Consider the following 26,762-nt stretch of genomic DNA (forward strand, 5'->3'; position numbering starts at 1 on the left):
CATCGGCTCTAGCCGATGACATCACTGTACAATGCGCAGTGCACACCGCAATCATGACTACTGTGCAACACACACAAGTGACATCATTGCGAGATGGCCACTCAAACGCTGGAGTGTGCGAACATGTAAGGAAGATTACCACCCCAACAAAAAAAAAACACGCCACCAAAAGGTCCCCACATCCATTATTTTATATCATGATAATTAAAACTAAAATGTAATTTAACAGGAAGTCAGATTTTTGCACTAAACATAGAAGCGTAAATCTAGGTTAAGTGCTAGTGTAGTATACAGACAGGCTACTAGGGTGTATACAGACAGGCTACTAGGGTGTATACAGACAGGCTAGTGTATAGAGAAAGGCTACATGGGTATATAGACAGGCTAAAATAGTACCGTGGAACCTTGGATTACGAGCATAATCTGTTCCAGCAGAATGCTTGTAATCCAAAGCACTCGCATATCAAAGCGAGTTTCCCCATAGAAGTCAATGGGAACAAATTCATTCCACATTGACTTCTATTGCAGGCAATACCGCATTTTGCCAGAGGTGGGGGTGCCGGAGAGACTCGGAAATACTCTGAGACTGTTCGGATGCACACTGAAACCCCCCGGAAAGGCTCGGAAACACTCTGGAATGGAGTATTTCCAAGCCGCTCTGAACGGCTCTGAGTGTCACCTGCACCCCTGGCCAAATGCAGTACTGCACACCGCAGAGGCTTGAATCCTGCTCATTTTGCGAGACAACACTTGCAAACCGAGTCAGGATTTTTAAAAAAAATAGGTTGTAATACAAAACTCTTGTTAATCGCGTTACTCGCAATCGGAGGTTCCACTGTATACGCAGAGCTTCCTTGTGCTGTGTATTATCCCTCCCTCTAGTCCGGGCTGTCCCTGTCACCCCTCCAGATCACTCTGTTCAGGAATGGGGTGTCAGTAGAAGATGGAGGGATCTCTGTGCTGGATCGGCCGATCAGTATGCCGACTCTCTACATGACCCCTCCCCACCTTTCATGGCCTGCACTCACCTGGTGCCACCCTTGCCCAGGAGCTTGTGTGAGAAAAGGGAAGAGACTCGACACTCTCACTGAGTCTGCACTCAATGTGGATGGTGTAGGTAGCAGCGGCCCTGCTCTGTCGCCCCTCTCAACTTGTCGCATGGGTCCCATGGTAGGGAGCTGGCCCCGAGTGATGCATATTCAAATGGCAAAATTGAGCTATGAGGTATTCGTAAACCCAATCACTAAATATTTTTCAGCATTTTTTAATTTGATGCTTCCATTACCCCTTACCAATATGTTTGTTGATGTTCCACAGCATGATGTCCTATGTCAGAGATTAAATAAAACTGGAAAGTACTAAAATTGGTGCAGCTCTACATAGTAACTAATCGGCTTCCAGGTTTTATTGCCAAAGCTTAATTGAGCAAGCTGAAGTTAGAAGCTGATTGGCTACCATGCACAGCTGCTCCACTTTTAGAAAATCTCCCCTACAGTGCTTTAGCACACAAAATGCTCAGTTAGGGCTCTTTCACACGGAGCGGATCCATATTGATCCGCTCCATTAGCCCGTTTGGCTCAGCGGGGATTCCTCCGTTAATCCCCGCTGAGCTGTCGGCGGACAGGGCGGTCCCCGCACACAGTGCAGAGACCGCCCTGTCTCTCCTCTACTCTCCCCTATGGGTAATCGGATGAATACGGACCGCGTGTCCGTATTCATCCGATCCGTTCCGCCGGACGGAAGAAAAATAGGGTTTTCTTCCGTCCGCGGACGCGGATGGTTGCGGACGTTAGCGGATGCATCATCCGCTAACGTCTGCAATCCCATAGGGTTACATTACAAGTCCGTAAACGGATTTGTAATAAACAGACCGTTTGTCCGTATGTGTGAAAGGGCCCTTAGGGTTTACATCTAAACTTTCGACATATAAGACATGGCATGTAAAACATGTCAGTAAAGAAAGCTGTATAGTCCCACCTGAAATTGAATAGCCTTTATATACGTGAGTTATTTATTTTACGTTGACATTGTTACCTAACATAAAATAGGTATTTCTCTTTCGTTCATGGACGGACACAGCTCCAAATATTCTTGACAGTAGGGTTATGTTCCGTCTAAACAGTTAAAAACATGTAAAGCCGAACAGCACCACCCAGGGGGTGGGCCCTCTGGTCATAACTCCTCACCCTGCAGTCAGCAGCTCAGTTTTTTTTCTGCCTAGCTTAGGAGAAGGACCTCCCCAGTCCAGCCATCGAGCATGAGCAGACCTTTAGCTACGCGCGGGGTCGGCCACGACATACCCCATTGCTCCAGGGGTGGCCGGTGAGCTATATGCTCCAGGGCTCACTTATGACTGGGCTACTGCTGTCCGTGTCACAGTGGGCCATGGCCAACAGCCACTTTATACTGCTCGGCGGTGCGTCTGTCAGGAACGCATCCAGCGGTCCCAGCGGGATGGGTAAGTACGGTTTCTCCTGTCCTGGCAGGATGGAGCAGCTGGGCATTCCTGGGGTGGTCGTTTAGGGGGTCTCTCACCCTCCATTTCCTCCCTCCCCATCCATTTCCTCCCTCCCTCCCCATCCCTTCCCTCCCCCCAATGCATTGCTGGGCCTGCTGTTTACCGGAGATCCCTAGAGGGGACTCCGGGTCCTGAACTTTGGGCTGCGCACTGTGTAGGGGTCTGCTAATGGTGTGGGGGGTCTGCCATAAGGGGGGCCTCCGCTCGGAGGCTCAGCGTTTTGCGGCCTTTATTTTACCTCAGAATCGCGCCGGCGCCATTTTCCTGTAGCCGCACTGTATTACAATACAGCTGGAGGCCATTTTCTTGTAGCTGCGCTGTTTCTAATACAGATTACAGCTGGCGGCCATTTTCTTTCTTTTTTTCATGAGGTAAAAATGTTCATTCTGAACGGCAGATCACCTCAGGCACACACTGTGCAGGGAGATAGAGCGGACCACAGTGCAGAGCAGTGCCGGGTCAGGGCGGTGAGTTCCTCTGGGATATACCCCTCGGTCTATAGCAGCAAGAAGGGTGGGCTTTTTTTAGTGTACCTTGACTTACCTAGTCCCTGAGTGGCTGTCAGGTGAGAGAGGTCAGCATGGCGTCAGAGGCTGGCGCTTCTTCCCCAGAAATTCCTGTGATAGCAACTGGTGCCCCAGCACCTGCAGTACCTGTGGACGCTTTGTCAGCGGTCCTGGAGTGCTTTGTTGCCAGGGTGGAAGCAATGTGTGGGCGTAAGGGGGGTGAAGAGCGCCCCCTCCCCCCCACCATCATCTGGGGAAAGCTCTGATTCAGACTCGGGCCTGGCCGTGGCACAGGGCCCCTGTTCTGTTGTATCAGAGGATGCAGACCAGGACCCTTCGGACAGTGAGGAAGACTCTGTATCTGTGGCAGCGCAGGAAAAGGGGCTTGTTGGAGCACTTATCACCGCAGTGCAGGAAACCCTCAAATTGGAGGATGCGGCTGGGGCATCTACTGAGGTGTCGGGTCCTGCAAGTTGACCTGCACTGCTAAAGTTTTTCCTTGCCTGACTTATTTTCATAAGTTTATTGACCAGGAATGGGAACAACCGCAGAGGACCTTTGCGGTCCCAAAACGCATGGCGGTCTGTTACCCTTTTGAGGAAAGCCTTTTGAAAAAATGGGCATCTCCCCCGGTTGTGGACCCCACGGTGTCTAGGTTGAACAAGTTCACCACAATTCCGGTAGAGGGGACCCCTGCATTTAAGGACCCTACTGACAGGAGGTCCGAAGCGGTGGCCCGTTCCATGTTCACCATGTTGGGGTCAGCATTGCGACCAGTATTGGCCACAGCCCTGGTGTCACAGACTCTTACTGGGTGGGCAAAATTGTTGCACTGCGAGGTGGAGAAACAACAGGCTTCCCTGGTCTGTGTGGAGCTGGCCGATTAGTTGGTGTATGGCCTTACGTATGTCTGTGATGCAGCCTTGGATATGGCTCCCTTGCTCTCCAGAGTCTCAGTATCTGCTGTGGTACTACGTCGCCTGATTTGGCAAAAATGCTGGTCCGAGGTCCAGATTTCCAAAAAGGCTCTGGCGGATTTACCCTTCCAGGAAAAGAGGCTATTTGGAGCCTCGCTGGATGACATTATTAAGAATGCCACTGGGGGTAAGAGCACATTACTCCCACAATCCAGAAAAGGTAAGGAGCCACGCTGTAGGCCAGGGCCCTCCTTTTCTGCTCAGAAGCGGTATTTTAGTCAGTCTGGGCCCGCAGGTAAGCGTTCCCAGGCTGACAAGGGGCCAGCTGAGGGACAAAAGCGTCCCTGGATTCGCAAGCAAAACAAGCCTGCGAACAAATATGCAACAGCATAAAGGTTTGCTCCCGCCCGACTCTCAGGTGGGGGGTCGCCTTGGAGTTTGCAGCTCGATGGACCTCCCTTCTTTCCGACCAGTGGGTTTGCGAAGTGGTTTCATCAGGGTACAAGATAGAGTTTCTTTCTTGTCCACCAAACAGATTCTTTCCCTCAAACCTTCATCTTCTTCCGGCTCGTCGGAACGCCCTATTGGGGGCAGTGCAGGACCTGCTGAGGCACGGAGTAGTAGTACCTGTGCCGTTGCCAGAAGGTTTCAGGGATTCTACTCCAATCTGTTTTGTCCCGAAAAAAAAAAGGGTCTGTCCAATCCTGGTTCTCAAGGCCCTCAACGTCTTTGTGAGGGTACGAAAGTTCAGGATGGAATCAGTTCGCTCTGTGGTCACTGCACTCCATCCGGGGGATTTTCTGGCGTCCTTGGACATAAAGGACGCATACCTGCATGTCCCCATATATTCCAGGCATCAGAGGTTTCTGCGATTTGCGGTCGGTACAACCACTACCAGTTTGTGCCTCTCCCGTTTGGCCTGGCATCAGCACCATGGGTTTTCACCAAGGTGCTCGCTCTGATTCTGGCCTTGCTGAGACAGCGAGGAATCGCTATCATGGGCTACTTGGACGACCTCCTGCTTCGGGCTCAGAATTAGAGGAGGATTTGGCGATCAGCAGTCAGACTCTTCAAGAGTTTGGTAGGGTGTTGAACCTACAGAAGTCGGTGTTGGTGCCTGGAGTACCTGGGCCTAATTATGGACTCCTCAGAGGCAAAAGTTCCCGCGGAGAAGTTGCAGACTTTTCGGTCGGCAGTGAATCTGTTGGCATCCTGCTGGTGGTCAACACTGCGATTCTGCATGCGAGTCCTGGGTCTCATGGTGGCCACCTTCAAAGCGGTACCGTATGCTCAATTCCACACTCATGTCTTGCAGAAGGAAATCTTGTCCAAATGGGACAAGTCTCTGTTGTCCCTGGATTGTTAAATCCGGGTGAGTCAACTAGTCAACGCTTTCCTAGTATGGTGGCTGAGATCTCCGGCCTGACCGGCTGGGGGGTGGGGGGGTATGGGGTGTTTAGTCAACACAGGGTCGATGGACGCAGGAGGAATCCTGTCTGCCGATCAATGTGTTGGAACTTCGGGCAATCAGACTGTGCCTCTCCAAATGGTCTCTGAGGCTTCAGGGACGTCCAGTCAGGATCCATTTGGACAACACCATCAAGGAGGAACAAGAAGCTCGGCTGCAGCATTAGAGGTCGCTCACATTCGGTGGGCAGAGCGGAGCCTGCCGGCCCTGTCGGCCATATACAATCTGGGCATAGAAAACTGGCAAGCAGACTACCTAAGTAGCCAGATGTTGGACCAAGGAGAATGGTTACTACACCCGGATGTGTTTCAGCTACTTTGCTGGAGATGGGGCACGCCAGACGTGGATCTCCTGGCTTCTCGACTCAATCTGAAGGTATTGAGGTTTGTGGCCAGGTCCAAAGATCCCTGGGCGGACGCGTTGGTTGCTCCGTGGGGAAAATATCAGCTGATATATGCTTTCCCCTCGCTGAAGCTTGTTCCTCGTTTGCTTTGCAGAGTGGAGACCGAGGGGATCCCAGTGATTCAAATTGCTCCAGATTAGCCTCGGTGCCCTTGGTACTCTGACCTTGTACGCCTGGTGGAGGATGTCCCTTGGCAACTGCCAATGCTGGAGGACCTTCTGTCACAAGGTCCTATTCTTCATCCTGTTTTACAGTCGCTGGCTTTAACAGCATGGCTGTTAAAAGTCAGATACTGAGGGGCCAGGGTCTGTCTGACTCTGTAATTTCCACCATGCTGAGGGCACGGAAGTCATCTTCTCGAAAGATCTATCATCGCATGTGGAAGGCCTACATCTCCATGTGTGAGGAGATAGAGTGGCGCTCATGGGCTTATTCGGTTTCCAGGATCCTGCTGTTTTTACAGCGTGGGGTGGATCAAAAACTTGCCCTAAGCACCATAAAGGGGCAGATTTCAGCCTTGTCTGTTTTTCTTTCAACGACCTTTGGCGGCTCCTCCTTGGTGAGAACGTTTGTGCAAGGGGTTCGACATGTGGCCCCTCCGGTTCGTCCTTCACTACCCCTGTGGGATTTGAATCTGGTGCTCTCGGGAAATCAGAAATCTCCCTTTGAGAACATCAGAGATATTCCCCTTTTGACACAGAATATTTGGAGCTGTGTCTGTTCATAAACGAAAGAGAAAATAGGATTTTTGAACTCGCCTTAAAATCCTTTTCTCTGAAGTTCATGGACGGACACAGCACCCACCCCTCCTTTAAGTTTGTACTGCTATTTGACGAACTGAGCTGCTGACTGCAGGGTGAGGGTTATGACCAGAGGGCCTGCCCCCTGGGCGGTGCTGTTCGGCTTTGCTGTGTTACATGTTTAACTGTTTTTAACATGTCTGCCTAGTCCTCTCCTGATAGATGGAACATAATTCTCCTGTTAATATTTGGAGCTGTGTCCGTCCATGAACTTCAGAAAAAAAAGGATTTTACAGTGAGTACAAAAATACTATTTTTTTCAGTTACTGATTTAACCTTCTCATAATTGCAACTTTTTCAGGTCACTTCCTTCTGACTAACCTGCTGCTTGACAAGATGAAGAACTCTGGTCAGTCCCGCATCATCAATGTTTCTTCCTTGGCTCACATAGTAGGGGAGATTGACTTTGAGGATTTACACTGGGAGAAGAAGAAATATAACACAAAAGCAGCTTATTGCCAAAGCAAGCTTGCTAATGTTTTGTTTACAAATGAACTGGCAAAAAGGCTAAAAGGTTAGTCAGTCCTAAGAAAACACCTTGTTATTGTCATTTTTAAATAATATAAACATACCTCTTTCCCAGAGGGCTTCAAGTGGTACTAAAGCTTCAATTTCTATTTTTTTTTTTTTCATAAAAAACATATCATACTTGCCTCCACTGTGCAGTTCGTTTTGCATAGAGTGGCTCGATCACAGCAGCGGGAGCCAATGGCTGCGCTGCTATCAATCTTTTCAATGAAGAGCTGATCAGGCATGGGGATAATGACGCAGGATCGCTCCCTCGGAAATTCGGGGCACAGGTAAGTAAAACAGGGGCTGGGGGAGTGGAGTGGTGACTAAGGTGTTTTTTGAAAAAACACAAAGGATTACAAGCCCTTTGAATTTAGGCCTAATGTACATTGGTGCGGACACCCGTAGCCTATGAATGGGCTTTGTGTTTATACGGCTTAGACTGCCAGATGCTGCATGCAGGCAGCCTATTTAGGTCTATGGGAACGCAGCAGCTGCATTGACACAACCGCTCCTCCAATTTGACAAACATGCAGATGAGCAGCCCCAAACGCAGACTATGTGCATTTGGGGCCACTCACCCACATGTATGACAAATTTGGATAAGTATCTCCGTCCATGCAACCGTTGTGTCCTTAGACTTAAATGGGCTGCCTGCATGCAACATTTGGTGGCTCAAGTTGCATAAACACATGGGCCATTCATAGACTACAGGTGTCGGCACCCGTATGAATGAGGCCTTAACCACTTGACAACCAGTCACATACCTGGTACAACACTGGACTTCAAGTGGTTATATTGGGATGGTGCCTGCAGGTGCAGGCATCATCCTGGTACCGTTTTTTAGAGCTGACAGTTGTATCTCTTGTAAAAGCAATCCTGCTGGCTAGCTGGCTAACTGCCTGCTGGATTGCTTTTACTAGCTGGGGGAGGGGACTGTCCTTTCCCTCTTGCCTCTGTCTGCGGCTTTACCGGGATTTTTCTTCCTATCGGAAGTCTTGATAAACCAGCTGGCTACTCGGCTAAGATAACCCGAAAGCGATGACCTGACATCACTTCCAGGTTTATCTGGATGTCAACAAAGCCATTTTTAAAAATCAAAAGCATTTGAACACACTGATCTTGGTGTGTTCAAATGCTTTTGAGGGCAGAAGAGGGATTTGGGGTCTTGTAGACCCCAGCTCTCTCCATAAAGAGTACCTGTCACATGCCTATTGCTGTGGCAAAGGATGTTACTATGAAAGTGATAAAAAAAATAAAAGTTCTTAAGTTAATAATTTTTTATTTTTTTTAAAGTGCTCCCGGGAGCATGACATGTTTGATTATCTATTTGCTCGGTGTAACATCATCTTTTATATTTTCCAAAAATTTGGGTTATATATTGTGTTTTTATGCATTAGCATTCAAAATAGTGTATTTTTTCCCTCACAAATTTACATTTGAAAAACCACTGTGCAAATACTGTATGACATAAAAAAAACACCAATTTATTCTCTATGGCCTCTGCTTTAAAAACGATATAATGTTTGAGGGTTCTAATGTCTCTGCTTTAAAAACGATATGTTTGAGTGTTTTAACTAATTTTCGAGCAAAAAATACAGATTTTTACAGTTGCAGGCCATTCTACTTCCTGCTAAGTGAAGCAGTCTACCTGCTGTTATCCAATAATCAGTTTGTGTGTGAAAAGGAAAACCCTGTATCCCCCCAAGTGTACAATATCAATCTTTGTTGTCTTGTGGAACTTCTTGGATGTTAGGCAAATACTGTTCACATGACCTCAGCCTTTTTTTATGTTCAGATTTGACTCCTCACAGTGCAAAGCCCCATCCCTGTGATTCAACAGTCAATTGCCAGAGCTTCACAATATTTAAAATTAGTTAAATGTTTATGTTTAAGGGTGTATATTTAAAATTTTACATTTCCATTTTTCTTTATAGGGACGGGGGTGACTGCAAATTCTTTGCATCCAGGTGTTGCAGACACAGAACTCGGCAGACATACAGGGATGCACAAATCTTCATTTTCGAGTTCAGTACTGGGTAAGAAACATTTTCTATTTAAGACTTGTATCCATTACAGTAGTTTAAAGTGGTAGTAAACCCTTACAACTCACTTTTCCCTGGATCGTCTTTCAGGACAGCCACCTTAGAGAGATCACGGCTCCTCCCCTCTCAGGAAACACCGCCTTCAATAGAGTATTTAATCCTCAGCTTCCCACTGGCCCTTCAGTTATGGTGTTTCCTCTGGTGGGGAGACACCGCTGTGGAACCAGGAGCCGATGGCTGGGGAAGCTGAGGCAGTGTTTGGGCGTTTGTGAGAATAGGGATCTTCTGCCTTAGAAATCGTTTATTTAAATTTGGCGCTCAGGCCGGCTAGAGGGTCGGTTACCTGCAGCGTCTTTGAGGAAAAGAGTAAGCTGGGAGGTCCGTCTTGCTTCTGCCTAGGGTGGCGCTGTCGGCTGTCCCGGGTCCCTCCTGCATTGCAGCCAGCATGGAGCTTGCTGGACCGGATGATGGGCGACATCAGTTCCGGTTGGGGGCGGAACAGCTACACGAGGCCGCGTCCTCCGGTTCCGGACGCGGCCTAAGAAAGCGGACCAGGCACTCTGGCTGGTGCAGTCTCTTCAGTCTGACGTGTCAGCATCAGGGAGACCAAAGACCACCGTTCTGCTGAGCAGCAATGTCGGAGGCAGAGGTCTCAAAGACCGCTCCATCTAAAGGAAAGCACCAGCCAGTCGCAGGTAAGCGGAATCCTGGGGTGGTCACCTGCCTGTTCCCCGATAGCTCCACGGGTGTTGTTCCCTTCCTGGTGGTCGGTGGGGATAGGAGTTTCTGGGACCCCGGTGGTGGTTGGTCCTGGGGGGGCACTCCTGGTGATCCCTGTGAGTAACGCTGGTGGGCCCCAGTTAATGTACTGCTGTCTCTCTTGCTTCTCTTTCAGAAAGCCTCAAGTAAATCAGCCCATGGCTCTAAAAGGAAGTGCCCTGTGTGCAGAACAACACTAGGGGAATCCTGGTCAAAAACGCTCTGTAGGCGTTGTATTGAGGGACTATTAAGAGAACAGACAGCAGAACAGGGGGTGGATCTGGCGGCATCAGTTAAGGAGCTTTCTAGTACCTTTCAGTCTTTCCAAGCTCTTTTTTCCTCTTTTCAATTGCCCCAGCCCCAAAGCAATCCCCCACCAGCGCAGCAGGTTGTTTCACCTGACTTAACGGATTTTCTCCCTAGTAGTGGTGAGAAGCCGGAGGGTCTGGCAGAGGATATTGAGGAAGAAGCGGGCTGCGCCATTTCAGATTCTCAAGGAGAATCGGATACAGAGGGGGTGGGCGGGGAGTCCACAAAATCCTCAAGGTACAAACTTTCACTAGAGGAGGTGGAAGAGCTCTTAGACGCCATCCACACCACTCTAGGCATCCAGGAGGAAAAGAAAGTGTTGTCATTACATGATCTAAAGTACAGGGGCCTGGAAGAACAGAAAAATAATTTTTTTCCAGTCCATGACGTGTTGGTCAATGCCATTAACCACTTAAGCCCCGGACCAATATGCTGCTAAATGCCCAGAGGCGTTTTTACAATTCGGCACTGCGTCGCTTTAACAGACAATTGCGCGGTCGTGCGACGTGGCTCCCAAACAAAATTTGCGTCCTTTTCTTCCCACAAATAGAGCTTTTTTTTATGGTATTTGATTGCCTCTGCGACAATAGAGCGACATTTTTGTCTTTAGTAAAAAAAAAATCCCAATAAAAAAAAAAAATTACCTTCCTAGCGGCAACAGTGACACTAATACAGCGATCGGAAACATGATCACTTAGTGACACTGGCAATAGGGAGAGAAAGGGTTAACTAGGGCGGTGATCAAGGGGTTAAAACTTTATTAGGGGGGGGGTACGGGGCTACCCTGGACCTAACACTAACTGCCTGTCACACTGACACTAAATGCAGTGATCAGTGCATATATGATCACTGCATTCAGTGACAGTGTGACAGGGGGTTGTGATCGGAAGGGGTTAAATGTGCCTGCGTGTGTGGTGTCAGTGTAGTGTTAGGTGCGACTCTTCTCTCATCTTGGCGATTTGAAAATACCGCCGAGCTGAGAGCTGCATCACTTCCTCTGCCTATGTTTACATTTTACAGGCAGAGGAAGTGACACGGCGGTGGCTCACGGGATTGGCTAGAAGCGATCACGAAGGGGCAGACGGAAACGAACAGCCACCCCCTCGAGTCGGATCGCTCGGTAAAGTAAGCCGCCCGCCGCACGCAGTGGAGGGGGTCCCGATTGGACCCCCGACCCGCTAGAAGGCAAGGACATATATATACGCCCTTCTGCCTGTCCGTGCCATTTTGCGGACGTATATAGTCGTGCGGCGGGCGTTAAGCGGTTAAAAAAGAATGGCAAGATCCGGAAAGGAAACCTTTTTTCTCCAATGCACTGAAAAGAAGGTTTGCTTTTGCGGGGGAGGATAATTTAGTCTGGAATAAAACTCCCAAACTAGATGCAGCCTTTTCCCAGGTGTCCAGACATACAGATCTGGCCTTCGAGGATATGGGGGTGCTCTCTGACCCCATGGATAAAAGGATGGATTCCCTTTTGAAAAAATCCTGGGACTCGTCGCAGACGAACCTTAAGCCCGCCATGGCGGCCACAGTTTACAGGGCAATATGGAGTTCTGGCTCACTCAAATTAAGGCGCACATTGAAGCAGGAACAGCGAAGGAGACTATCCTTGCTTCTTTTCCCACGCTACTAAAGGGGGTGGCATATCTGGCTGACGCCTCGGCAGAGTCAGTGCGCATGTCCGCAAGATCTTCAGCCCTGACCAACTCAGCAAGGAGAGCCTTGTGGCTTAAAACATGGCAGGGGGACAGTGCGTCCAAAATAAAGCTCTGTGGTATACCTCTCACAGGAGACTTATTGTTTGGGCCTGGCAGCCGTCCTGGATAGAACGGCCGACAAAAAGAAAGCCTTTCCCATTAAAAAGAAATATGGGCAACAGGCCAAAAAGAAGTTTCAATTTCACAGGAAATCTGAAGCTCCTAAAACAGGTCACCAGAAGAAGGTCGGCAACTCACTTGAAGGGGGATCAGAACCAGACAGCGGACTTCCTCAGCAGAACAACTCTGAGGGAAGGGGACTGGGTCTTAAACCAGGAGGTGTTCAACATGGTAGTCCAGAGATGGGGGATGCCATGCATAGACCTCTTTGCCTCAAAACAAATTACCAAGACAGGTCTTTTCTTTTCCCTGAACAGATGGGACGAGGCGCTGGGAATAGATGCACTGGCTCAGACATGGGCATTTTCAAAGTGCTATGCCTTCCCCCCTCCGGTCCTGATTCCTGCAGTGTTGAGGAAGTTTCAAGGGGAGAATACGATCCTCATTTTGATTGCCCCTTATTGGCCCAGGAGACCGTGGTTCTCCATTCTAAAAAACCTGGCAATAGAACCTCCGTGGATTCTTCCAGTCCAGAGCAACCTTCTCACTCAAGGTCCAATCTGCTGCCCTCACGTGGACAGGTGGAACCTGGCGGCTTGGCTTCTGAGGAGGCATTGTTGAGGGGCAGGGGCTTTTCTGATCGTCTGATTACGACTCTCCTAAATTGTAGGAAAGTGGAGACTCAAACCATCTATTGTAAGGTATGGAAACGTTTTAATAGCTGGTGCTCAGAAGACTCCTTTGACGTACATAGTTCAGTGGCAGTGCTAGAATTCCTACAGTTGGGAGCAGACAAAGGTTTAGCGCTTAGCACATTGAAAGGACAGGTTTCAGCGTTGAGCGTTTTTCTAGAGAAACAGCTAGCGTTAGACCCTTGGATAGCAAGATTCTTTAAAGGTCTAAGTAGACAGAGGCCAGTTAGAACCTCTTCCCTTCCAGTGTGGGACATTTCTTTAATTTGGCAGGCCCTTACAAAGGAACCTTTTGAGCCATTGGGGTCCTGTTCTTTGAAATTAATTACCCTCAAAACGGCATTTTTGGTGGCAATTACCATGGCAAAGCAAATTAACTCGAAGCCCTTTCTATTAGGGCTCCTTATTTTCAAATTTTTCCGGATAGAGTAATTTTTAAAACGGATCCGGCCTTCTTGCCAAAGGTGGCTTCAAAATTTCATAGAGGCCAACAAATTATCTTACCTACTTTTTGTTCGAATCCTGTGAGGGAACAGGAACATACATTCCATAATTTGGATGTTAGGAGGTGCATCCTTCAGTATTTAGAATGCACTAGACAATTTAGGAAGTCTGATTCCCTTTTTGTGTTATTTTCGGGGTCTAGGAAGGGATCCAGAGCCTCCAGACGAACTATATCCAGATGGCTTAAATCAGCTATTGTTCAAGCTTATGTGATAGGGGGGTCAGATCCCCCAGATGGGATCAGGGCACATTCCACTAGAGCAGCTTCACAGGCGGAATGGGCTGGTGCTTCTCCGGAGCAAATTTGTAGGGCTGCAACGTGGTCCAGCTTCAACACATTTGTCAAGAACTACAGATTGGATCTGTTGTCAGCCAAAGATCAAGCCTTTGGTCGTAAAGTTCTGCAAGCAGTAGTCCCACCCTAAGGTAAGGTGCTCGCTTATCCTCTCTAAGGTGGCTGTCCTGAAAGACGATCCAGGAAAAAATGGAGTTACTTAGCGGTAACGTCCTTTTCCAGGAGTCTTTCAGGACAGCACCGGTACCCACCCAGGTACTGGATGTCTGAGGACTCATCACATAAGACCGTCAGGTAAGACTAAAATGTTTGTGTTGTATGACGTGTTTTTGTGTCTCCCCAGTTGGCCGGAGGTGCTCGTGAAAAACTGAAGGGCCAGTGGGAAGCTGAGGATTAAATACTCTATTGAAGGCGGTGTTTCCTGAGAGGGGAGGAGCCGGGATCTCTCTAAGGTGGCTGTCCTGAAAGACTCCTGGAAAAGGACGTTACCGGTAAGTAACTCCATTTTTTGCTACAGGTAGGCCTATAATAAGGCTTACCTGTAGCTACCCTGGATATCGCCTAAACCTGAACGGTTTAGGACATATCCCCTGTATTTGCATGTGCCAACGTAATCGACTCATGCACTCTGAAGCAATTGCAGGTACGTGCCGTTACTTCAGTGAGTGTGTTGTTACCAGCGGCATTACGCCGGAGTCGCGATACCCGGAAGTAGCCCCCAGGAGTGATGTCGTCGGCCGGTGCTGTGTACGGGCACCGCAGTGAGGGCTTCAATCTCAGGTGAGTATTACATAATGAGCTAGTATGCTATGCATTGTGATGTTTGATAAAAGCAGAAAAATAAAACCAGCCCGCACAGAGCTTGTTAATAGTCCTGCAGCAGCGCTGCAAACCCCTGGTTTGATGAAAAAGCTGTGTGAGATGACCAGATCAGAAGTATCAACAGTATGTGCTGCAATCACCAAAAGGAATTCACCACGTGGGGGGATATAGGGTCACCTTCGGGGGAAACACTCACCAGACGGTTACTTTAAAACAGCATTTCAGTATATAACTCCTCACATGTCACTTTCAGATGATTAAAACAGCATACCATTCTCACTCTTTGATCACCGTTTGGATATTCACTCTTCAGGTATAGTATCCACAGGTATATAAGGGAAGGAAAAATCCATATAGTGCAATATTGTTTTGATAGCTTTAATGTAACCCAAAAACATATATAAACAAGCCCCCTTATAAAACATGCGTACCAAACAGAGATAAATAGTCAGGCAAATGTATAATATTTTGGATGTTAAGCAACTCTCACTGTTGAATGTGGACCCCTGAAGACCGCTTTGGAGACTTTCCTGCAGTTTTACTTCCTGGTTCCTCACTCCTGTGGAGCGCAAACGTCACTTCCGGTCGGGATGCTGGATAGCAGCGCTCTGACGTTTTGTCTGTTCGGACTTCCTCTAAGAGCGTGCTAATCCAAAGCATCCCCCGGAATTTAATAGTGTTGCACCGCCCGCCCACCAATGACAAGGCTCCAGATGGAGATGACGCCCCATCCATGCGTCATTCGTTGTCTTTCCCCTCCGAGCGCCGTATAGGACCACGCCCCCCGGAGGGGAGGAGATGTGTGGGGCATTGTTTTGTACTGCGCTCCTACTGACACTCACTGTTCCCACCATGGAACAGACTAATGAGTGTAAACTTGCACAAAGCAGCAAAAAACTACTATTTAACCGCAGGGCTGACAAAATATAAAGGATTCTGATTGTTCAACACCCAGTACCATACATATTGAGGAATTCTCCACAATATACACTATATACTGGTGTGTGTCACTGACGTGACACTGCAGCTTGGGCACAGTAAATTATATAAACAATTTTATAACAGTATCAACCGTAGATAAAATTTCTCAATAAATATAACAAAATTAAAACATTGTGCTCATAAAATCAGATTAAAATACAGTCTACTGAGAATATAAAGGAATGTAAAATCATTACATATATTAACAGATCCCATTTAAAAGATATAGAAAAAAAATTATTTTATATATATATATATATATATATAAAAAATATATAGAAAAATCCATATTGTATATATAAAATCAATAAAGCGCATATAAAGATGTATTTCTAGAATATACGTATGTATGCATACTAGGGTTGTCCCGATACCGATACTAGTATCGGTATCGGGACCGATTCCGAGTATTTGCGGGAGTACTTGTACTCCCGCAAATACCCCCGATACCAAAATAGAATACTCCCCCCCCCCCCCCCCATCCGCCGCCGCATCCCGTCGCTACAACGCATCCCGCCGCATTCCCCGCTTGGTTAATACGGGCGGGGAACATTACAGCATTCATTTGAACAGCTGTAGTCTTTCCCGCCCGCCGCGTATAGACACTCCCCCTTGCTCGGGTGAACTGTCCAATCCCGAGCAAGGGGGAGTGTCTATACGCAGCGCGGCGCCAATCATTACAGCTGTTCAAAGCTGTAATGTTCCCCGCCCATATTAAGCAGTCGGCGGCAGCGGGGATGCGGCGCGATGAAGGTAAGGGGGACAGGACATGGCTGCATATGGGGAGACCTTGCTGGATGTGGGGGACATTGATGTGGGGGACATTACTGGATACGGGGGACATTACTGCATACGGGGGACATTACTGCATACGGGGGACATTACTGCATACGGGGGACATTACTGCATACGGGGGACATTACTGCATACGGGGGACATTACTGCATACGGGGGACATTGCTGGATGTGGGGGACATTGCTGGATGTGCGGGACATTGCTGGATGTGGGGGATATTGGGACATTGCTGGATATTGGGACATTGCTGGATGTGGGGGACATTGCTGAATGTGGGGGACATTGCTGGATGTGGGGGACATTGCTGGATATGGGGAGACATTCCTGGATACGGGGGACATTGCTGGATACGGGGGACATTGCTGGATACGGGGGACATTGCTGGATACGGGGGACATTGCTGGATACGGGGGACATTGCTGCATACGGGGGACATTGCTGCATACGGGGGACATTGCTGCATACGGGGGACATTGCTGCATACGGGGGACATTGCTGCATACGGGGGACATTGCTGCATACGGGGGACATTGCTGCATACGGGGGACATTGCTGCATACGGGGGACATTGCTGGATACGGGGGACATTACTGGATACGGGGGACATTACTGGATACGGGGGACATTACTGGATACGGGGGACATTACTGGATATGGCGGACATTACTGGATACGGGGGACATTACTGCATACGGGGGACATTACTGCATACGGGGGACATTGCTAGATACGGGGAACATTGCTAGATACGGGGGACATTACTGCATACGGGGGACATTACTGCATACGGGGGACATTACTGCATTTGTGGGGGGACATGGCTGCATTTGGGGACACATTTAAAAAAAAGTATCGGTATTCGGTATCGGCGACTACTTGAAAAAAAGTATCGGTACTCGTACTCAGTCCTAAAAAAGTGGTATCGGGACAACCCTAATGCATACATAAAATACATCTTATATAAATAGAAAATTCCAAATAAAATATATCTACAAATACTCAACCAGCAGAGTAGTGCAAGATATATTAATTGATAAAGAGATACTGTATAGATGGAACAGAGATAGATAATGCTAATTGGGATGTATAATGCCAACTAGTGTGTACAGCCTGTATAGCTGGGGGGGTCTATAGACCTAACTGTAATTGACGTATGTTTACGTTTAACTCGATAAACAGGCAACTCAATAACTACACAGTTTAGGCCCGAATGTCCAAGGCACTGGTGGATCCCTTGTTACCACCCCATTTGTGACCCCTCACCCCTCACTACCAAGCATCGCCAATTTATTCATGGCCGAGTGGGAAGACAAATCCATTTTTAAGGAAAGAAAAGCCGAATTAATTTTCTACAAACTTTTTATCGATCTGTTTTTTATCTGGGCGGGACCAGAAGAATCATTGAATATGTTTTTAAATGTTTTAAACAACAATAACAACAACATTAGGCTTACATCAGAGTGGCATAAGGATACTATTAATTTTTTTAGATGTGACTATTTATCGCAAAAACAATAGACTAGAAACCAAGGTATATTTTAAACAAACAGACAGAAATAGTTATTTACCAGTAACTAGTGGACACCACCCGAGATGGCTAAAGAATATCCCAAAGGGTCAAATAATGAGGGTCAAGCGGAATTGTTCAGAAACCAACAACTTTCTCAGTCAATCAAAAATCCGAACAGAAAGATTCAAGGCTAAAGGATATAACCCACAGTTCCTTGAGGTTGGGAAGTGTCACGGAAGCATGAATCAGACGTACAACAATGGATAAATGAAATAGGAAGGCTTTATTGAAAACCAAACAGCAAGGTAAAAGTCCAAACGGATGATCAAACAGTGCAGAGTCTTCCACCGGAGCCAGGGATCAGGAGCCAGAAGGATAGTCCGAACGAAGCCAGGGATCAGGAGCCAGAAGGGTAGTCCGAATGAAGCCAGGAATCAGGAGCCAGAAGGGTAGTCTGTGGAAGCCGGGTCGGTAACCAAAAGCAGCAGCACAATCTCAGGAGCATGTGAATACAAGAGGACCAAGCAAGGAACTGAAGCAACAGACCTCCTATATATATGCAAGGCATCCAGCTCCTCCCAGTGGGAAGGAGGAGCCGCAGGGTGTGGTAAGTTATAAGAAGCCCAGAAACCAACATGGCCGCCAGCACATGTCAGATGAAAGAAGCCAATTTCACAGCCAATATAAGGAGGTTGAATCCATCTTTACCGAACACTGGCATATTCTGTCGTTGGACAAGAAATTAGGACCTATAATACCACAACACCCCCAATTCATTTACAGCAAAGCACCCACTTAAGGTGATGCTATAGTGAAGAAAATCTTGGACTTACCTGAAAAACCTCAGAGTTTCTGGGATAAGAACGGCTTCTTCTCGTGCAGAAAATGCAAACCATGTAAAGAGGTTAGAAAACTACAGAGAAATCTGGACCATTTCACATCACCATTAAATAAGCAAGAATTCGAAATAAAGTAATTTATTACTTGCAATAGCACCCATGTTGTGTATGTGCTCAGATGCCCATGCGGTCTGCTTTACATTAGTCAAACTAAAAGACGATTACAAGTTAAAATAGGGGAACACATAAAGAATATCAAACTGGGATACAAGGATCACAACGTGTCTCTCCATTTTAAAATAAAACACAACCAGGATCCATCTGGTTTGGAATTCTGGGGCATTGAGCATGTAGAAACACACTGGAGAGGGTCGCATAGAGTACGCGAACTATCGAAAAGAGAGACTAATTGGATTTTTCTGACAGACGTATTAGTGCCGAAAGGACTCAATGTTGAACTGGACATCAATTGTTTTATTAGTGACACTTAAGAAGGAGTATATAAGTCAGTGTATGATTCTCTTACCGGGTACTTTCCCGAGCGGTAGAGAGGGGTCACAAATGTGGTGGTAACAAGGTGATCCACCAGTGCTTTGGACATTCGGGCCTAAACTGTGTAGTTATTGAGTTGCCTGTTTATCGAGTTAAACATAAACATACGTCAATTACAGTTAGGTCTAATGACCCCCCCAGCTATACAGGCCGTACAAACTAGTTGGCATTATACATCCCAATTAGCATTATCTATCTCTGTTCCATCTATACAGTATCTCTTTATCAATTAATTTATCTTGCACTACTCTGCTGGTTGAGTATTTGTAGATATATTTTATTTGGAATTTTCTATTTATATAAGATGTATTTTATGTATGCATACATACGTATATTCTAGAAATACATCTTTATATGCGCTTTATTGATTTTATATATAATATGGATTTTTATATATTTTGTGTGTGTATGTATATATATATATATATTTTTTTTCTATATCTTTTAAATGGGATCTATTAATATATGCAGTTCAGTATTTTATGGGTATGTAATGATTTTATATTCCTTTATATTTTCAGTAGACTGTATTTTAATCTGATTTTATGAGCACAATGTTTTATTTTATTATATTTATTGAGACATTTTATCTACGGTTGATACTGTTATAAAATTGTTTATATAATTTACTGTGCCCAAGCTGCAGTGTCACGTTAGTGACACACACCAGTATAGTGTATATTGTGTAGAATTCCTCAATATGTATGGTACTGGGTGTTGAACAATCAGAATCCTTTATATTTTGTCAGCCCCGCGGTTAAATAGTTTTTTGTGGCTTTGTGCAAGTTTACACTCATTAGTCTGTTCCATGGTGGGAACAGTGAGAGTCAGTAGGAGCGCAGTACAAAACAATGCCCCACACATCTCCTCCCCTCCGGGGGGCGTGATCCTATACGGCGCTCGGAGGGGAAAGACAACTAATGACGCATGGATGGGGCGTCATCCCCATTTGGAGCTTTGTCAATGGCGGGCGGGCGGCGCAACACTATTAAATTTCCGGGGGATGCTTTGGATTAGCACGCTCTTAGAGGAAGTCCGAACGGACGAAACGTCAGAGCGCTGCTATCCAGCATCCCGACCGGAAGTGACGTTTGCGCTCCACAGGAGTGAGGAACCAGGAAGTAAAACTGCAGGAAAGTCTCCAAAGCGGTCTTCAGGGGTCCACAACCAACAGTGAGAGTTGCTAAAAATCCAAAATATTATACATTTGCCTGACTATTTATCTCTGTTTGGTACGCATGTTTTATAAGGGGGCTTGTTTATATATGTTTTTGGGTTACATTAAAGCTATCAAAATAATATTGCACTATATGGATTTTTCCTTCCCTTATATACCTGTGGATACTATACCTGGAGAGTGAATATCCAAATGTTGATCAAAGAGTGAGAATGGTATGCCGTTTTAATCATCTGAAAGTGACATGTGAGGAGTTGTATACTGAAATGCTGTTTTAAAGTAACCGTCTGGTGAGTGTTTCTCCCCAAAGGGGACCCTATATCCCCCCCCACGTGGTGAATTCCTTTTGGTGATTGCAGCACATACTGTTGATACTTCTAATCTGGTCATCTCACACAGCTTTTTCATCAAACCAGGGGTTTGCAGCGCTGCTGCAGGACTATTAACAAGCTCTGTGCGGGCTGGTTTTATTTTTCTGCTTTTATCAAGTGACTTTTTTATTTCAAGCAGCTGCTTTTTATTGTTTATATTGTGGTCCATCTGGACAGATTTTTTTGCTTGGACTTTTGGATCTATCCTAAAGCGCAGGGTTGTACTTTTAGAGGGCCAGTGAATAGTACTTTTGTATACTATGCTATGCATTATGCCTTTGTCTTGCAGGTGTTAGTTTTTTGTTTGTTTTTTCAAAGTGGGTTTAAAACCACTTTAAAGCTGGCCATACACCTCTAAAACAGATGGACAAATCTCCTGCTGTGGCATTTGTATTCTGACAGTTGATGCCACCAGATGTTGGAATACTTAAACAGTACTTGCAAATCTGAATGGATGCAGCTGCTGTTTAGCCAACAGTTTTTTCTCTTTCGTTCATTGACGGACAGCACTTAAATCTTGACCTTAGGGTTATATCGGCACCTTCAGGAGAGGACTAGGCAGAACCAAAACTGCACAGTACCGCCCAGGGGGGCGGTTCTGCTGGCTATAACCCCTTACACTGCATCCAGTAGCCCAGTTTTCTTTTGCCTTGTGTAGGAGAAAGAACTGTCTCCCGGTGGGGACCATTGGTCCTGGAGATTTTTTTTGTTTTTCCTGGTTTTTTGATTCCCGTGATCTACCATCAACAGCTGGGCTGGGTGACAGGCTGGATAATATAGATCCTGGTAGTCTCCCCAGCCTGGCCATCGAGCGTGAGCAGACCCTAGCTACGTGCTGGGTCGGCCACGACATACCCCGTCTGATCCAGGGGTGGCCGGTGAGCTCTATGCTCCGGGCACACATATGACCAGGCTACTGCTGTCCGTGTCAGTTTGCCATGGCTGACAGCCACCCCGTACCGCATGGGTGATGGGTCTGTCTGCGGAATGCGTCCAGCAGTCCCCACAGGAGGGTAAGCATGGTTTCACCTGTCTCGGCAGGATGGAGCATCTGGGCATTCCCTGGGAGGTCGATTTGGGGGTCTCTCATTCTCTTCTTCTCTCCCTGTCCCTCCCCTCCTCTTCATGCGTGGGCCGCTGTATGGGGGGCTCCATGTCTGGCGGGGGGCCGCTTGCTCTCTTCCCTGTTTTTTAGACTTTGTGGGGTGTTCTGGTGTACACATTGTGGAGACCACTGTGCAGAGCAGCGTGGTAGCGCCATTTTCCTGTATTTTTTTTAGTTAGGAAGTTTGGCGGCCATTTTCCTGTAGCCTTAGTCAGGAAGTCCGACGACCATCTTTTCGGAGCCTCAGGCATTTTCTTGCAGAGGCGGCCAATTACTTGTAGTCTCAGCTTGTTTTTGCCTCTAGCGCTGGCTAACCTTCTGGAACGGCGCGAATTACACAGAACACCTCGTGAGGGAGAGTCCCGCAGGGGGGCTCCCTTAGTCTATGGCAGCTAGGATGGTGGACTTTGATGTAATTGGCCTGCGGTCCCTAATGGGTGTCAGGCGAGGTGAGTCAGCATGGCGTCAGAAGGCGCTTCTTCCCCCAGACATCCCTGTGGTGGTAGCCGATTCCCCTGCACCTGCGGTGCCTATGGACGCTTTGTCGGCAGTCTTGGAGTCCTTTGTTGCCAGGGTGGAAGCGGGGCGTGGGGCAAAGGGGGGTAAAAAACGCCCCCTCCCCCCACCGTCTTCTGGGGAAAGCTCTGATTCAGACTCGGGCCTTGCTGTGGCAACCGGCCCCTGGTCTGAAGTGTTAGAGGATGCGGACCAGGACCGTTCAGGTAGTGAGGACGACTCTGTGTCCGGTTAGCGCAGGAAAAGGCGATTGTAGGAGCACTTATCACAGCGGTGTGGGATACCCTAAAAATAGAGGATACAGCGGGGGCATCTACAGAGGTGTCGGTCCTTTTTGGGTCTCACAAGCCGGCCCGCATGGCTTAGATGTTTCCGTACCTGACCTAATTTGATAAATTTTATCTACAAAGAATGGGACTGCCCGTAACAGGCTTTTTCGGTCCCAAAACGCATGGCGGTGCATTACCCCTTTTGAGGAGAGTTTCCTGAAAAAATGGACATCTCCTCCGATTGTGGACCCCCCGGTATCCAGGTTAAATAAGGTAACCACGATTCTGGTGGAGGGGGCCCCTGCCGATAAGAGGGCCGAGGCTGTTGCACGGTCCATGTTTACAGTGATCGGGTCAGCATTGCGGCCAGTGTTAGCCAAGGCCCTGGTGTCCCAGACACTTACTGAATGGGCCAAATTGTTGCACCGTGAGTTGGAAAAGCAACAGGCTTCCCTGGTCTGCGTGGAACTAGCAGACCAGCTGGTGCAGGGCCTTAAGAATGTCTGTGATGTGGCCTTAGATACGGCCCACTTGCTTACTAGAGCCTCAGTATCTGCTGTGGTGCTACGCCGCCTGGATTTTGCTAAAATGCTGGTCTGTGTACCAGGCATCTAAATAGGCTCTGGCGGATTTGCCTTTCCAGGGAGAGAGGCTCTTTGGAGCCTCGTTGGATGGCATTATTAAAATGTCACTGGGGGTAAGAGTACGTTGCTCCCACAATCCAGAAAAGGTAAGGAGCCACGCCATAGGCCTGGGCCTTCCTTTTCCGCTCAAAATCGTTTTTGGTGCCTGAACGGTTTTGGAGATATCCCCTGTATTTGCATGTGCCAACGTAATCGACACATGCACTCTGAAGCAATGGCAGGTACGTGCTGTTGCTTCAGTGAGTGTTTCGTTACCAGCGGCATTGCGCCGGAGCCGCGATACCCGGCTGTAGCCCCCAGGAGTGATGTCGCTGGCCGGTGCTGTGTACAGGCACCGCAGCGAGGGCTTCGATCTCAGGTGAGTATTACATAATGAGCTAGTATGCTATGCATTATGCCTTTGTCTTGCAGGTTAGTGTTTTGTTTTTTTTAAGTGGGTTTAAAACCACTTTAAAGCTGGCCACACACCTCTAAAACAGATGGACAAATCTCCTGCTGTGGCTTTTGTATTCTGACAGCTGATGCCACCAGATTTTGGAATACTTGAACAGTACTTGCAAATCTGAATGGATGCAGCTGCTGTTTAGCCAGCAGTTTTTTTTGCCCATTTTTCAGACAAATTTCTTCCGCTTCATTAGAAATCAACCAAAATTCGCTCAGTGTATGGCCAACTTTACCAACTGCACAGTTACTGAATAGCTACACTAAACTTGATAAATGACTGGTAGTTATTAATGCTAAAAAAGGGTTTTCATGTTGCAGGTCCCATATTTTGGTTCTTGATAAAATCACCAAAACAGGCGGCACAGTCCAGCATCTACCTTGCTGTAGCTGAAGATCTCCAAGACACGTCTGGAAAATATTTCAATGCACTAAGAGAAAAAGAGCCTGCTCCCCAAGCTTTGAATGAGGAGAGTGCAAGGAAACTTTGGGAAGAAAGTGCGAAACTTGTACATCTTGATGAAGCATTACAAGAATGTAAAGTTTAGTCAGGAAATGATAGCAATTTCACTTGTGAATTATTTTCAGTGACATGTCTGTGTAAATAACCCAATTAAGTGCTTTACTTTTTTATATTAAAATAAACTAAAGCTATTATATTTGTTTGAGGTATTCCATTTTGGTGTCCGCAAGTGATAATGCTGTATATTTCCCAAGGTGTAGAAATCACAGGTCTGATAATAAGGACAACAGATAAAGGTGGAACAGTCATAGTGCTTAAAGTGTACTAAACCCAGTACTAAACCCTGCATTCACTTTATCTGGTCTCCCACAGTACATTGAAATGCAATCATTTTAGTAAATAGAAAATTTTCTCAGCAGTATATAGCAGTCTTGTGACTTCTATCAGTTCTTGGTTATAGTTTTCATACTGCACTGAACTGTCCTATCAGGATGCAGGACCACTGACCCTCTGTCTGGACAGTGCCGATTGGCCATGTGCTAATCACACACACTCTCCCAATAAGAAGAAAAAAAAACTCTAGCAATACACACCAAACTGAGCATGTGCAGCCTGACTCCAAACGCTCTGTTTTATCCGAACCTGTTCTGAAATCAGTGGAAGAAGAGGAGGATCTGTGCATACGGGATCAAACAGCTTTTTTACACAATGTGCAGGATTAACCCTTTAGGTTCCACAGTGAGAACAACAAGCATTCTTTACTGCATAAACAGACTGTAGGACAGCTCCAAGATTCCATCACTTATAAGACCTTGGAACAAGATCCTACCAGGGCTTTTGAGAGGCTACTGTTGGAGTCGATTGAACAAATATAAGAGAATTTGAGTTTTAAGTACAAAAACAGCTAAATACCTTATGGTGGATACCCCTATCGCCCCCTTTTTCCATCATCTTCCCAGAGTCCATAAATCGGGTGTTCCCATACAGGGCTGCACAATTGACTGTTGGAACATCTAAGAGAGTGGGTGGATATGTATTTGCAGCCATTGGTTATGAGGCTACTGGGTTGCATCAAGGATACAGGTATAAAACTATCATATATTTGTGATCTACAGTGGGGTGAAGCTTTTACATAGGTAACATTGGACGGTGGAGTCTTGTTTCTCCTTGATCCCTCAACACCTAGCATTGACAGCATTAAAATGCCATCTAAAGAGGTATAGTGCATATACTGCAGAGTTGCAGCAATTCCTGATAATTTCTGTGGATTGCCTGTTAACTCTCAACTTATTTTTATTGTATAGAGTTTATTCACAAAATGTGACGTGTGGATGGGTGCCAAATTTTCTCCCTTGGCAAGTCTGTATATGGGGTGGTGGAAAGAGTTTTTAATTTTTATGATTTAACCTCCCTTTAAGAACTATATATGCTGTGGGAGGGGAATAAGGAGATCCAATGGAAAGAAAGAAAGAATGGCAGCACATACAGAAGTAAAATCAAAATAATTTATTGAAAGTCCATAAAATGAAGCGAACATGACAAACATCAATTCAAAAAAAGGTGCTCAGTGGACGTGTTTCACACAGACGTGCTAACTCATCACATACAATGATGAGTAAGCACGTCTGTGTGAAATGTGCCCACTGAGCACCTTTTTTTGGATTGATGTTTGTCGCGTTCGCTTGATTTTATGGACTTTCAATAAATTATTTTGATTTTACTTCCGGATGTGCCACCATTCTTCTTTGTTTCCATTGGATTTTCCTGGCTGTGGACCGGGCAGGCACCCCGGATCTCTTTGTGGATTACCTAATGAATAATCTCCTAAACTTGCATTTCTCACGTCAGTGGAACGACAGCAGGGACAGGCTCACTAAGACCTTCCGGAAAGTCTGTGCTGAGAATTATGATACAAACTCTGTGCCAAATCAAAGCTATTGAAATCATGAAGAAATGGGACTTTTAATGCACAGCACATTTTGGTAAAAGTAACATTTATTCAAATAATTGGTAACATTTGACAAATTCAATCCATTTGACAACAAAAAATTACAATAAAATACAATGGTTTTATATATAAAAATCGATTTCAATACTCTAGTGATTGCGCATAGTAGTCTTTACAGTTCAATGCGTTTCTTGGACAAAGTTCTTTTCATCAAAAGCTATCAATACAGACTTTCTATTAATGCCATCTAAATAGAATGACAGATTTTTTTGGAAACATATCATTATAATCATAATACAACAAGTTTGAATTTAATTGCTAAATACCCTGCACAGGGATGTTCCCCCAGTGGTGGGGGTGCAAGGGCCCAGGGTACACATATATGTATGCACAGGGGCCCCAGAGTGCCCTTTCCTCCTCCCCCTCCTCCTCCAACCTCCAATGTAGTCCTATTTTCTTAATTTTTTAACCACTTAAGGACCGCCTAACGCTGATATACGTCGGCAGAATGGCACTGCTGGGCACAGGCACGTACAGGTATGTGGCCTTTAAGAGCCCAGCCGTGGGTCGCGCTGGTGCACACGCGACCCGGTCCGAAGCTCCGCGCCCGTGGGACCCCCGGACCCGATCGCCGCCGGTGTCCTGATATAGGGAACGACAATCACTGATGTCACACGTCCAGCACCGCCCCCCTACAGTTAGAAACACACATGAGGTCACACTTAACCCCTACAGCGCCCCCTAGTGGTTAAGTTCTAAACTGCAATTGTCATTTTCACAGTAAT

The 26,762-nt window shown here is 46.7% G+C and overlaps 1 protein-coding gene across 1 annotated transcript in view; it reads left to right on the plus strand.

The window, feature by feature from the left end:
- Positions 1-24,225, plus strand: part of LOC120937495 (retinol dehydrogenase 13-like) — a 73,653-nt gene extending 49,428 nt beyond the window's left edge. Inside the window, exons 5-7 of the mRNA XM_040350762.1 lie at positions 6,914-7,126; positions 9,060-9,161; positions 23,888-24,225. Of these exons, the coding sequence (XP_040206696.1) occupies positions 6,914-7,126; positions 9,060-9,161; positions 23,888-24,114 (542 nt within the window). The 3' untranslated portion in view covers positions 24,115-24,225. The remainder of the gene's footprint in view (positions 1-6,913; positions 7,127-9,059; positions 9,162-23,887) is intronic.
- Positions 24,226-26,762: the final 2,537 nt, after the last annotated feature.

The sequence above is a fragment of the Rana temporaria genome, chromosome 4 (genome assembly GCF_905171775.1).
Source record: "Rana temporaria chromosome 4, aRanTem1.1, whole genome shotgun sequence".
Classification (NCBI taxonomy): domain Eukaryota; kingdom Metazoa; phylum Chordata; class Amphibia; order Anura; family Ranidae; genus Rana; species Rana temporaria.